The sequence below is a fragment of the Puma concolor genome, chromosome A2, assembly GCF_028749965.1.
Source record: "Puma concolor isolate L17-30 chromosome A2, mPumCon1.1.hap2, whole genome shotgun sequence".
Taxonomy (NCBI): Eukaryota; Metazoa; Chordata; class Mammalia; order Carnivora; family Felidae; genus Puma; species Puma concolor.
In genome coordinates this window covers 89,283,117-89,297,808 of record NC_141668.1, presented here as the reverse complement: position 1 = coordinate 89,297,808, position 14,692 = coordinate 89,283,117, and the positions used below count along the sequence as shown (strand labels likewise).

Genomic DNA, 14,692 nt, shown 5'->3' with positions numbered 1-14,692 from the left:
TTCATACATAATAAAATGCATATCAAATAGATCTCAAAGAACCTGTTAACAAATGATAGAATCCATGCAAAAAATTGGAACTGAAATGCTTTAGGATACAACTGTCCTTAAATAGAAATTTCACATGGAAAATAATCACATGTAAGCCAACTTTTGCTTTCCCAGCTTGGGTGCATGTAGTTTCCAAAGGCACAATTTGGCCCATGAAGGCTGTGAATGGTTTTGTCAATACTTCAATTTGTTTTCTGTAGCTTCTTGCCAGATGGGCAAGCAGACCACATAAACAAAAGCATTCTGAAAGGCCCCAAACAGTATGCTTGCTGTATGATGCCAGTTTTGAGCAATCTGACAAAAACAAACAAAAAGACTGAACTCTTCTCGTCTCTTGAAACCATATTAAAAATTTGTTTTCTTGAAAATACATTTCAGATTCTTATTGGAGGAAATATTTCTGGTAATACAGTCTTGGAGGATGATTTCACAACCCTGGATAGTAGGAAATGGCTGCTTCACCCAGGAGGCACCAAGATGCCTGTGTGTGGCTCTACTGGAGATGCCCTAGTCTTCATTGAAAAGGCCAGCACCCGCTATGTGGTCACCACAGACATTGCTGTGAATGAGGATTCATTCCTGCAGATAGATTTTGCTGCCTCCTGCTCAGTCACAGACTCCTGTTACGGTAAAAATTCCATTTCCGGGTAGAGGAACATTACCCCATTTCCAGGTAGAGATAGATAGATAGATAGATAGATAGATAGATAGATAGATAGATATAATAACCCCTAATTTATCTCTTGTTGGAAAATCCAGAATTTTCTTGTACGATCAGATTTGCAGAATTAGAACTCTCATCACATAGAGAATGCCAGAATAAGCCATAGGATTTACACATAAATTTGCATTTGCATAAGTTTTAATTCATAGGGCTTTAGATTAGTCTGGTTACTGTCTTCTTTCCAACTCCCCAGGAATCATGACATTTTGTTGTTCCCAGTTTGCCTTATGATTTTCGCCATTCTAGGTCATAGCATATTCTAGGCCACCCTCATTGTGACCAGTTTGCATCCTCAAGGTTGTACACACACACACACTCCTACTCACACATGACTTGCACACACACACACACACACACGCACGCACACACCTATCCTAGGAGATATAAAAACTGACATCATTGCATACTTGGAGCCTTCACTGGAATGCAAACCTGTTGGGATTCTGGTAGTCTTCCAGCCTTTTACCACCCCTTATCATTCTTCCTCCAAGAGATACAAACTAGAATGTTCACAAGGACCTTGTTCTGTTTTAGATTCTGGGGGGCCAACATCTGACAAATTTAGTTACTTCCAAGGTCTTACATAATCCAGATTTTTCATATTTCTGCTAGTTTGAACTTAGTGGACATATCTTAAGGGGACTCCCAGAAGTGCAGCTTCTACCTCAGGATCGATTAGTCAGCACTAACCTAGTCAGCAGGGGTGGAACTTGGAAAAGTATAAGGTACCCATCTGTCTTCAATAGGTCTAGTTGAGGGGATACTTCCAAAAGTTAGAGTGCAATAAATGACAAAGTCAAGTGATCTGTGGATTGGTGCTGATGCCAAATGTGATGAGAGCTCAAAGGAGAGTGAGATGACCAATGGATGGCCAATCCAAGGAGTTTGGGAAGATTTCACAAAGAAGCTGTCTCAAGTAGGCATTGATGGTTGCAGTGGATTTGAAGAGTGAATAGAGAAGAAAGGACACCCCAAGCTAGGCTGGCAGCATAAGCAAAGAGACAGAGGTGGGGGTCCTCCTAGTCCATGCCAAAAGCCATGAGCAGACCTGCCTGAACAGGCAATATTTGCATCTAGTGGAGGAGAAGAAAGTGCTGATTTTGAAAATGGAAAAGGGTGGTAAGGTTCTAGATGCCTACTCCCTCAGTAGCATAAGAAATGGATGGGAACCCAAGGAGGTAAGCTATGACACAATAGGCCTGCACTAGCACCAGGACTGACACTCTACCCTCCTGTGTACTTTCTACTATAGGCTGGCACAGCCTCTTGAGAAAGGTTGAACTGAATGACAAAATCAAAGAGGAAAGCAGAGATGGATAAGCAGAGTTGCCAACTAAGAAGAGCCTTACAAGGCACATACAAGAATTTATAGGGGCACCTGGGTGGCTCAGTTGGTTGGGCATCTGACTTTGGCTCAGGTCATGATCTCACCGTTCGTGGGTTCAAGCCCCGCGTCGGGCTCTGTGCTGACAGCTCAGAGCCTGGAGCCTGCTTCCGATTCTGTGTCTCCCTCTCTCTCTCTCTCTGCCCCTCCCCACTCATGCTCTCTCTCAAAAATAAACATTAAAAAAAGATTTGAAAAATGTTTTAAAAAGTTTAAAAAAAAGAATTTGTACCTGACAAGGACATGAATAAAAGGACTCAAGTGCAGAGAAGCATCATGGTGTGTTTCTGGGAGATGAGCCCAAAAGCTGATGAAGGTGGGTAGGCAAGAATCCCAATAAGGAAGCCTCAGTGGTAATCTCCAGAGGAGGTGGCATGAAGAGAAATAGGATGGATAATATTGATGTGAGACAATGCAAACAAAAAGGAAAGAAGCAGAAAATCTCACAACCAGCTGACAGTTTGAACACAGAGGGTAAAGAAGAGAGAAGAGTAAAATTTCTAAAATAATTTATAAATTTTGAACCCAGAAAACAAGTGCAAAAGCATTGCCATTGATAGAATTTAGTAGTTAAGAGGGGCACCTGAATAGCTTCGTCAGTTAAGTGTCAGACTCTTAATTTTGTCTCAGGTCATGATCTCAGAGTTCATGGGATCAAGCCCTGCATCAGGCTCTGCACTGTTAGTGCACTGTTAGCTTGGGATTCTCTCTCTCTCTCTCTCTCTCTCTCTCTCTCTCTCTCTCTCTCTCTCACTCTCTTTCTATCTGCCCCTCCCCTGCTTGTGTAATCTCTCTCTCTCTCTCTCAAAATAAATAAATAAACATTTAAAAGAAAAGAATTTAGTAGTGAAGAAAAGATGTTTATTTATTAGGGAAAATGGTGAGTTTTTCTTTAGTTGGGGTAGAAGTCGTTTTATTTATTTATTTTTTTGTCTGTTTCAAGTTATTTACATTCTAGTTAGTTAACATATAGTGTAATATTGGTAGTAGAATTTAAGGATTCATCACATATAACACCCAGTGCTCATCACAACAAGTCCTAGAAGTCATTTTTAGTGGAGATCCCCTGAGTGAAGAGGACTTACAATATGGAAAGCAGGAACTTTTTCTATACTGTGCACCCACAATAGGCCAGCATCCGGTGCAATGCCAGGCTGAGCAAACATTTATTGAATTAATGAAATTGCTTGGAGACATAAAATTGGCAAATCTGGGCACACAGGTCATAGTTGAAGCCCAAGGAGTATACACATAAAACAGAAGACCAGAAATGGAGTCTGGAAGAATGCCCACAGCTGGGCTAGTTAGCATGGGAGTCACAGGAAAGTAAGAGAGGGGATTCAGAATAATGTCCTCCAAAAGAAAAGAAAGTTTCAAGAATTGGGGAATAATCAATAACATTCAACGCTGTAGGAAGAACAAGAACAATGAAGACTGAGATGAACCACTGCATTTAACTAGAAAAGGTTGCTAGGAACCTCCCTGAAGTGAGTGGTCCCACACTGGCTGTGCATGACAATCACCTGGGGAGCTTTAAATCTCCTGATACCTTGGCTGTGCCCCAGAAGAGTGAAATCACAATCCCTGGGGGTGGGACCCAGGGGGTGGGGCATTAGTGGTTTCTAACGGTACCCAGGTGATTTCAGTGTGCAGCCAAGATTGAGAATCACGGCCTTAGAGGAAGCAATTTCAATAGGGAGGTTGGGCCTGAAGCAGTTTCTAAACACTTAAAGAGAAATACAAAACATAGAACATAAGTTGAATTTTTCAGAAGAAGAAAAAGAAAAGTGTCTTTTCATAGACCCACAGCCTGACTGCCTTCTTTGGCACAAATTACATGTCCTTCAGGTCCCTCCTGATACTTCTCTTATTTCCCAGTATATTCCACAACACAGCAGAGCAGGATAAGAGCAAAAGAGATTTTGCAACTTGTAAGAAGTTTCACCTGTATCAGGAGCAAAACTGGCATTATTGGTCAGGATCCCTATTGAATGGTCAAATTTAGGGAAAGTTGCTCAGTTTTTTAAAACTTTTTAAAAAGTAATCATTAAAATATATGGTTACTACGTTTGTATTTGTATGTTAACTATTAAATAGATACCATAGAGTTACAGTACCTCAAATTATATATAGTTTGTATAATTTTATAATATATTGTAACTATTAGATTAAGCAATAAATATATATATAACTATCATTACTGTTGCTTTAACTACATATAAACAATGGTTTTGTTATGCTTGTTCTGAAAGTTTCTCACTATAAGGAGTGATTTAGGAAAATTTATGTTTCACTTGATCATACCCCCTTAAAAGAAAATTTATTTTAATCTGGAAAGTGAAAAATAATAACTAATATTGCATGGAAGGAAAAATCAAACCGGGAAACATTTCAAAATAGGAAACATAAATACGGAGGAAAAATCAAATTGACATCTGAGTGAAATTAAAACATAAGAGGATATAAATATTTACCGTTCCTGGGTCTACATACATGTATTTCTATTCAGAATGGTGTTTCCTGTTTCAGCTATTGAATTGGAATACTCAGTAGACCTTGGATTATCATGGCACCCATTGGTAAGGGATTGTCTACCTACCAATGTTGAATGCAGTCGCTATCACCTGCAGCGGATCCTGGTATCAGACACTTTCAACAAATGGACCAGAATCACTCTGCCTCTCCCTCCCTATACCAGGTATGGATGCTTCTGCATGTAGTGAACCCAAATCTGATATAATTTGGCATATCAGCTTTTAGGACAACAAGTTTAAATGAGATACATGCAATTTTGCTATTGATTGATGGTATTGCCAGCCATGAATGAACAAGGTGATCTTAGGAAGCAAAATAAGGGCACCTGGCTGGTTCAGTCAGTAGAGCATGTGACTCTTGATCTCAGGGTTGCGAGTTTGAGCTCCACACAAAGCACGGAGTTTACTTTTAAAAATAAGCAAAATAGGGGGCACCTGGCTGGCTCAGTCAGTGAAGCATACAACTCTTGATCTTGGGGTCTTGTGTTCAAACCCCATGCTGGGTGTAGAGCTTACTTTAAAAAAAGGAGGAATAAAAAAAAAATAAGCAAAATAGAAGCCAGTTTTTGTGGTGACATTGTTCTGTTTTTTGTTGTTTTTTTTTTCCCAAAAGCCGGGCCTATACTGACTTTTATTTCTAACATTTTTAAAGAATGGCATATTCAAGAAAACAGTATATGGATCAGTGAGAGTCTCCGACTTGATTCACTTAAATTTAAAACAGGCACATTGCATACAGAATAGGTTTAAATGGAGTCTGTTGTTAGACTACTGTAGGTATAGCAGTGAGTGGTGTCATATCAATAGATAGAGCAAATAAGTGTGTATTAAAATTATTGTCTGATTTTGAAATTTTATTTTAAACAGTATCTTGAGAATTACCACCTGGAGCATTCTTTTATATGAAAAACAATTATGAATGTGTCATTCATTGAGTCCATAAGAAATGGTGGTGGCTTAATAAAATTGCCTGGAAAAGTGCTTTATTTGAGTTATACAGAGAATTCACCTTGCCTACTGGATGGTGTTCCCTGACCTTCTCTCTTTTCACAATCCAAGGAGGTGCTAATCATAGGAAAGCTTTAAAATCTTGATGGGAAATTCTGTTCCCTCCCCCCCCCCAAAAAAAATGGTAATCAGTTGTTGCCGTTAAGACAGAAGCAAAGCAACCAGTGCAATTATGTGGAACGGGAGTTACAGTTTGGGCTCATTATTGGTCCCTCGCTTCCCCACAAATGAAGAATGAATAAATCTTCCTAGCAAATGATCATAAAATTCAACTATTCATCTAGGACATAACTTTTCTTGGGATTATCATAAATGAGATGGTTTCAGTTACTAACAGCCTAAGGCCCCTCTACAATTGCTGGCTCAGAGCTACGAGACTATATTAACTGTCAGTAGAGTTGCCAAGTTTAAATGAGATACGTGAGATTTTGTTGCTCGTTAAAGGTATTGCCATGCATGAATTATTAAGTGATCTTAATAAGTAAAATAGAAAAAAAAACTCCATTAAGGCAACAGTCTTTTAAGGCTTTATGAATTCTGTGAATTATTACCCAGCTACTTGGTAGCATTTTGCAAATAAAAGACATTCTAAGATTTACTCCAGCTAGTGATTATACCCTGGACTTTTCTACTCAAGAAAGGTAATTATTCCTCCTCTTTTAATAGATCTTTTAATTGTCTTTTGCACCTACCCATAAGAATTTGGCCCTTTCAAATGATAAGTTGAGAAATCTGATGAGCATCCCTTTCCTCTTGTTACCGTATTGAAAATATGCACTGCTTATTGTACTGCCCTCAAAGCCCCTGTTATACAGTGGTCTTAAAGGTGGTCCTGCCTTGTAATAAGGCCTTGTAGATAATTCAGAAAGAAATGCACATGGATGGAGCCCAAGCCAGACCTACTTCTTATTGTGCTCTGCCCTATGCCAGAGATGAGGAGAACAGTGTGCCAGACTCAGAACACTTTGTCTCAAACACAACTTAGCATAGCTATACTCTATCTGCTCTTATATCCAGCTACTTTTTAAATGTGGTACTTCCTTGTCTTGAGTTCAACTTACTGCCTCCACATTTGCAAAGTATTGCGACACCTATGTTTACTTTGCTCTCTAGAATGGAGAATTTCAGCTCGTAGCTCTTCGCTATAAACAAACATGATGCTGATGACTTAAAGCCATCTGCTCAGTAGGGGTGAGGAGTGACAATGTGCCGGTGGTAGATTTGTCCACCTGTTCGCTTATCATAGGACCACAAGGCTAGGGTTCCAGTATTGTTGGCACAGTGGTAGTTAAGAGTCACCTGAGGTTGGTTATCCACAAATTGACAAAATCATTACCCAAACTAAAATGGCCGGTAGTTATTAGTAGCAATTATTCCTTCACTTATTCATGAAACAAATATTTTTTGAAGTGTTTAATTGGATGCTAGGTCTGTGTGAGGGGGATGAACTTACCCCTGCCTCAACAAATTTTCAGTCCAGTGGGAAAAAGAACTATTAACCAGAAACCAGCAGTAATCACAGAAGTAAATAAAAAATTCAACTGTGGTAACTGATGGAGGACAGTTGCATTATGCTGAGAGATGATATGTCCTAGGGAGATTTGCCTTTATCAGGAGAGTCAGGACCACTTTCTGGAGGAAAGCATAATTGAAGTAATAGATAAAGGATGGATAGGAATTGACTAGGGGAACAGTAGGGGGAGGTGTTCCAGGCAAGGAAAACAACCTATGATAGGAAGTAGCAGGCATATGTGAGACACTGAAAGAATGTATCAGATCTAAAGAGAGAGCGGAGTGAGATGGAGTGAGACCATGAAGAGCATTGGAGGTCTTACTGAAGATCTGGGGATGGTTACATAGGTGCTTAAAAGCCTGCTGAAGTTTCCCCAGGGGACATGCTCAGATTTGCATCAGAAAAGCATATTCTAACTGGAAAACAAATTGGGGAGGATACGAGTAGCTGTAAGGAGACTCTTCTAGAGGCAGTAAGTGCTGGAAGCTTGGAGTAAGGTGCAGGAGACATGAAGACAAGTGGAGAAATTCAAGAGAAATAGAAGTGATAAAATTAAGTTTAATGATGAAATGGACGTGAGAAGGTGAGGGGAGGGGCAATGTTGAAGATGACTGTGGTTTCTGAGTTGAACTGAATGGATGCTGCTACATTTCACTGGGAAGGGGGCCCTGAGAGTAAACACAAGAGACATTACACTCTGCTCCAGACATTTCTATGTTAAAACCTAAATAAGCTGCTATAGATCGAATCATAGTTTCTATTACTCCCATATACACTGCTTAAGTTAGATCTTACTACAGAGAAATAAATGAGTGGAAAGCATTGTGTTTTAGTGAAGAGTTCCAGCTTTTCAGCCCTGTGAGCTTTTAAGGTAGTCATTCCATGTCCCAGAATTGCAGGGTCTTCATGTGAAAAATGAGACTTTTTGCTGTATAAAAATCTAATAAATGGGGCTGCCAGGGTGGCTCAGTGGTTACGCATTCTGATTCTTGATTTCGACTCAGGTCACGGTTTGTGAAATCGAGCCTCATGTCAGGCTCTGCACTGACAGCACAGAGCCTGCTTGGGGTGCTCTCTGTCCCTCTCTCTCTGCCCCTTCCTTGCTCTCACACTCTCTCAAAATAAGTAAACTTTTAAGAAATCTAATCAATGTGCATGGATGAGTTTGGGACATTGTAAGTATTTATAAAATGTAAATCATTTTTACATCTATGAGTTAACAACATAATCATACTTGTTAAGCATAGCACAAGTTTATTATCAGACTTTACCTTCAGTCAGACTAAGAAGTCTTCCTAAGCTCACTTAACAAGAGCAAACCCATGGTAATGGTAAGACACTGTCTTAAGTTCCTTCCCTGGAGGGGGTTACCATCTCATTGGAGAAAAATAGACAACTTAAAAATAAAACACGCTGTATATAATTGAGAGCTTCAATGAGGAATGGGCTATAAATCGGAGACAATGTTGAATGCGGGAGTTAGAGAGGGTTTCATGGAAGAGATGGGTCGTGGCCTAAAGGATGGCTAGGAATTAGGTGGGTAAGGAGAAGGACATTTCTAAATTAGGGAAACAATGTGAACAGGGCTCATGAGCCCGGCAAGAGCCCAGGAGTTGCTGGTGAAGGCAGCAGGCTCATATCTGGATGCTCTGGAAAGTTGTTAGTGGAGTTGGCTTAACTATCACAGGCACTGAAGAAAGGTAGAGGAGTTTAGACTTGTCAGAAAAATGAACTATGGTGGATTTCGAGCTGAGAATATTCTTCCAAGAAAAAAACAATTGGGAGAACAGAGAGGCAAGTAAGAGAAAGTGGCAAAGGCATTGTGATAATGACTTCCATGAAGTCACAAGGGTCTGGGCTACAGCTAACAAGCAGGGGATGGGACGGATATTACAGGACATTTCAAAGAAAGAATTGATAAAACTCACTAGATTTTTCTCCCTTGCACCCATCCAGAGACGACTGTAAAGTTTGAAGCCCTTGAGAGTGGTGAGAAGTGGGGAGGAAGCAAAAGTTGATCCCAGGAGGGACAATGTGGCAAATTCAACCCAATGATGCTGAATTAAATGTGGTGACTAGAAATACAAATGGAAACATCCATTTGACAGAAATATGAAGTTCAGAGCCCAGGGAAAGATAATAAACTTTGGAGGCATGAGGATAGAGGTGATAGGCAAAGCTGTAAAACTGGAGCAGTTCAACTTGGGAGAGCATTCAAAAGGAAAAGAAAGGATCCTTAAATTTAATAGCAGATTGAGTGGAAATAGTTCTTAAAGGAACCATGAGGATATACTCAGGGCAGTTTAGGAAGAATCAGAAGAACATGGTATCCAAGAGCAAGTAAGAATAGAATATCAAGTAGGAAGAGGTGGCCATCAGTGACACACGCTATAGAGTAATGAAAAAAAAGTTTCACAATAAATTTGCTAGATTTTTCCATAAGGAGATAGTCAGTGACCTTCAAAAGAAAAGTTTCAGTAAGATACTGGAAATAAATAAAGCTTGTCTGGCCCCAGAGCCCATGGGCTTAACCAGTATATTAGTTCTACATTTAAAAAAAAAATTTTTTTTAATGTTTATTTATTCGTGAGAGAGAGAGACACACAGAGCGTGAGTAGGGGAGGGGCAGAGAGAGAGGGCGACACAGAATCCAAAGCAGGCTCCAGGCTCTGAGCTGTCGGCACAGAGCCTGATGCGGGTCTCAAACCCACAGACTGTGGATCATGACCTGAGCCAAGTAGGCGCTTAGCCGACTGAGCCAGCCAGGCACCCTTATTAGTTCTACATTTTTATTGCTTGCCTAAGAGATACAGCCCTTGAAGAAATAGGAAGAGAGAATGCAGGAGTTCTTGAGAGAGGCTGAAAAGGAGAGGAAGATACCAAAATCAATTTCATAGCCCCTAATTTGAATCTGCCTCCTCCTGTTTACTAACCCCAGATCTAAAAATAACAGGTGGCTCAAGTAGCATGGGTTCTTGAAATGTCACCTGAGAAGGAGGGTAGGTCAACAGAAGGGCAGGTAACTCAAATCCACTGAGAAAAGAGCAGGGGGTGGGTGCTGCCACTGGAAGGCTCAGGTGTGACTTGGCTATTTTAAGTCACAGTTTGAAGATGATCCATTCCCTCCTACCAGCCCTAATGACCTAGCAATACCACTGTCTTTAAAGATTAACTGCAACTCTTTGGAAGCCAGATGGTTTTAGCCACAGCATGGACACTACTTAATGTTTGTGGGAAGTTTACAGGAAAAGTGATAAGCACGAGAAAGGGCAAAAAGATTGTGGAAGGATTGGGATAATGGAATGGGGTTAGAGGAGTCTCTACCTGTTTGCAGGTAAACAGATTTAGGGAGGGAGGATATTTTCAATGATAATCCCAACTATAACTTCAGAGAAAATATATTTTGCTAAGAAAACCAAATAACTAAAGATAGTATTCTGGGGGTTTGTCTTGGAGAAATATTCAAGGGAATTACAAGTTCATTTTTTTAAAGGAGGGATTTTTTTTTTTTTAACTTGCCTTGGTATTATTTATCTCCATTGTTACTTTCAGTTTTCTAGTAAGTTCTGAAAGACTTTTTACAGACATTTGTTTTACTGAACATCATGCTAAAATTTTTCACTCAGGTCAAGGAAACCTTAGATTTCTCTTACGTCACCATTTTCTCATGCATCATTTTGATACTTTGAACATCATTGCTGTTGCTTTACCAAATTTCTGTTGGTGTTTCAGGACAACAGAACATAAAATAATTTTTTCTGGGGCACCTGGGTGACTAAGTTGGTTGAGCGTCTGACTTCAGCTCAGGTCATGATCTCACAGTTCATGGGTTCGAGCCCCGTGTCAGCCTCTGTGCTGACAGCTCAGAGCCTGAAGCCTGCTTCAGATTCTCTGTCTCCCTCTGTCTGCCCCTTCCCTGCTTGTGCACTCTCTCTCTCTCTCTCTCTCTCTCTCTCTCAAAAATAAATAAATAAATATAAAAAAATAATTTTGTTGGATGTAAACTATGGTACTATTGATTTTCACATACTGAATATGTTAATATTTGCACATTAAGACAATAAAATCTATTTCCATTTCCACTACAACAGAGAATAAAACTGTTTACAGAAATTCTGCATTCCAACTAAGGTTTCTCTGTTGTCAATCTTGTTGCCAAAATTTTATTAGAGAATTTGAGACTTGGCTGTACTTCACCCATATTGCTATCTATGGATTCTTAAGATTGCTTTAACAATTAAATAGAAGTCATTCTCCTTTGAGAAGGTGTTTTAAAAATTATAGGAAATTCCTTTTATTTGAAGGATGGTCCAAAGTCTTTAATGCTGTCAGTAGGCCTACTCAGAACACTGTAGTTGTTAGTATCATTACTAATTATGATTCTCAGCGAAAATAATAAATCCTTATTTTGCCAAAAAATAGGATAACCATTTTCTTTTCTTTGTAATCCTCAAATCAAAATTTTACTATGAATTTGAAGGGACCACAGATTATTTTTGGCTCACGTTTATCTATTTAAAACATAACAAAATTTAAGAAAATAGCAAACTATACTTCAATAGAGTCATCACCCAGTTTCAACTATCATTCAGCTATTATTGACTTACGAGCAACCTTATTTTTCAATAGCACCACTCACTCCTGCCCCCCCCCCAATTTTGAAGGAATTCCCAGACATATCATTTCAACTGTAAATATTTTAGTATGTATCTCTAAAAGAGAACTTTAAAAAGTGTAACTATGATATCATTATCACACCTAAAAATTAATGACAGCTTCTTATTCAATATTTACTTAGTACTCAGTATTCAAATGTTCCTGTTTGTCTCATGAAACATATTATCATTTTTTTTTTCAAATTAGGATACAAATCAATATAATTGGCTGGCACCTCTCTTAAGTATTTAACCTTGAGGTCTCCCTGTTTACCTTTTAAGATGAGGACTAAGACACAGAAAAGTTACATGATTTTCCCCACAGACACACTGTGGCTGAACCAGGATTGTACCAAAGTTTTCCATTTGTTCTCTGTCAAGGAATAAATAAAGGCCATGTGGGGTGGCTTGTTGAAATTCTTCTATTACTAACTCTGTAATGTGCTTTCCACCCTAGTTCCAGAGCAGTATCATGAAGGATCTAGGTCACCTTATAAGGATACCTTACCTTTATCACGTTTGTTTGGGGTCAGAACTTGTGGTCTAAACACCTTATCCTCTCATTCAGACCCCAGTGTATTATAAGAAAATTAGAAGAAAAGAACATTGAATGACAGTATACATTCTTCATGGACACATTAATGTTACCCAAAAATCCCAAAATGTTATAGTCATTTAGCATCCTACAATTTCCTAGTGTTAATTATTATCACCGAAGGGATTTTCTACTAAAAGATCTGGGATGCCTAAATTAAGTGCCCCCAGCTAGCTGCCAAATCAGTGGTCTTCCGGCCTTTGCCTGCCATTCAAGACAACCAGGGTTCTCAGTAACACCTCAGCTCCAGCAGGAGATGGTGGTTCTAGATCCAGTTCTAAATGCAGTCCTTACACCTATGAAATGAGTCAGTTGTACAAAACAGTTTCTAAGAGTCAGCCTCTCATTTCCACTCCCAAAATTCAACTTCCTTCTTTCAGTCATAGTTCAGTGTCTTCTTCATGAGGATCTCCCCCAGAGCAGGGTCTTCATGTCTCCTGGGAGATGGCCCACCCCTTGAGAGCCCCTCACCATACATAACTCATTCACATTCCTGGTACCAAAGTTCAGACCTCCTTTCTAGAGCCTGCTTTTTCTCTAACTCGTAACTGTAGGTCATGGGCTGTGACCCATGGGTGCTCTCTGTTCAGCTGAGCTGATCTATGCTTCCTCCCAGGTATATACCTACAAGTGGAATTGCTAGGTCATATGCTGACTCCACGTTCAACATTTTGAGAAACGGACATGTTTTCCACAGCATCCACATCATTTTACATTCCCACCAACAGTGTATGAAGGTTCAGATTTCTCCACATCCCTGCCAACACTTGTTATTGCTGTCTTTTTTTTTTTTATCATAGCTGTCCTCGGGGGTATGAAGTTGTATTTCATTTTGGTTTTGATTTTCACTTCTCTAGTGACTAGTGATGTTGAACATCTTTTCATACACTTATCAGCCATTCATATATCTCCCCTGGAATATTCTCTACTTTTATCTAACACAGAAAAATAGGATAACAGAGGAATTTTTTTTCCACCATAAAGACAGGGCCTTGGCTACCAAGGGAAATATAGGACACATTTTGAAATGGGCATTGCAAAACTTCTAGCTAAACACAGAAAGCCATGGGCTTCAGCTATGTCATTAACTTGCAGAAGTTAAGATAAATAGACTTGTGTGTACATACAGCAACAATACACACAGCCTTCCATAGCTTGAAATGGTTGTTCATATTTAGGGGTAATGGTAGGCATAGGATTATCTTGTATAGGTTGAGATGGTTTTGAAAGGTTTCCTCACTGAGAATACATTGTAATAGTGAACCAAAAGATTCTTGCCCTCTCTCGGTTTTGTGAGTGCATCAATGTGACCTAGTGCAACTGGGCTTTGACTTCCCGATTGGTAGGATAAGACGGTTGGCTATATTTACTTGTCCTAAATATTTTATGTATCTCTGAGAGTAAAGGAAACATCAACCAGGAGTGAAAAGGTTTTTTTAAAAATTCTGTATAGTTCATATCAAAGGGCTTTTTCTCCTGATGATGATGATGATGATGACAATGTCACCGGTAGAGTAATCTTAAGGAAAAGAGCAGATACAAAGACTCTTAAATGTGTATAGAAAACTATTAAAAGGTGTGGAGACAATGTGGGGAAAGAAAGGTTCCTGGGGAGAGAAATGATGGAAACCATACTATTGACAGTAACATTTTTTAACTTCATAGCAGTGGATGTTCAATTATTAAACAACACTTATGGAGCACTTACTATGTGCTGTAGATGGAGAGAAAATGATATAAATTCAGAAAAGAAGCAAGGGGAGACATTTCAAGGGTATGGAAAAGGAGAAATATGCTCTGGGGCCATTTTTCCTCCAACTCCAAGAAGCAGCAGCTGGTAGTGGCCGTCATTATAAGGAAGCTTCAGGAAAATGATGACACCTGCCGAGGGATTTCACCAAGACACTCACAGGTCTTGGTAAACACGAGCTAATTAATTTTCACAACACCCTTGTGATGTGGGAAGTAGCATTTTCCTAGTTTTACAGATGGGGAAATGTCAGCACATAAACATAAATGATTTGGCCCCTTTACATAGTGAAGTTGTGACAGGGCTGGGAATAAGAAGTCCTGGAAATTCAACTTCCAGACCTTCATGTTTAACTTCTATTCCAATTCATCCCCTTAGTGAAAGTGTTTCCTTTTCCTGTAAAATAATATTGGATAATGTATTGACACTAGCTTTATGGATACATAATTACTTAGTGTAGTTATTCCCAAGAATATAA

The 14,692-nt window shown here is 39.4% G+C and overlaps 1 protein-coding gene across 2 annotated transcripts in view; it reads left to right on the top strand.

Moving 5' to 3' along the window:
* The window catches only part of RELN (reelin), a 535,402-nt gene that overhangs the window by 470,154 nt on the left and 50,556 nt on the right, over positions 1 to 14,692 (top strand). For both annotated transcript variants that reach the window (XM_025929644.2, XM_086696880.1), the window contains exons 45-46: positions 430 to 679; positions 4,689 to 4,857. In XM_025929644.2, coding sequence (XP_025785429.1) covers positions 430 to 679; positions 4,689 to 4,857 — 419 coding nt within the window. The remainder of the gene's footprint in view (positions 1 to 429; positions 680 to 4,688; positions 4,858 to 14,692) is intronic.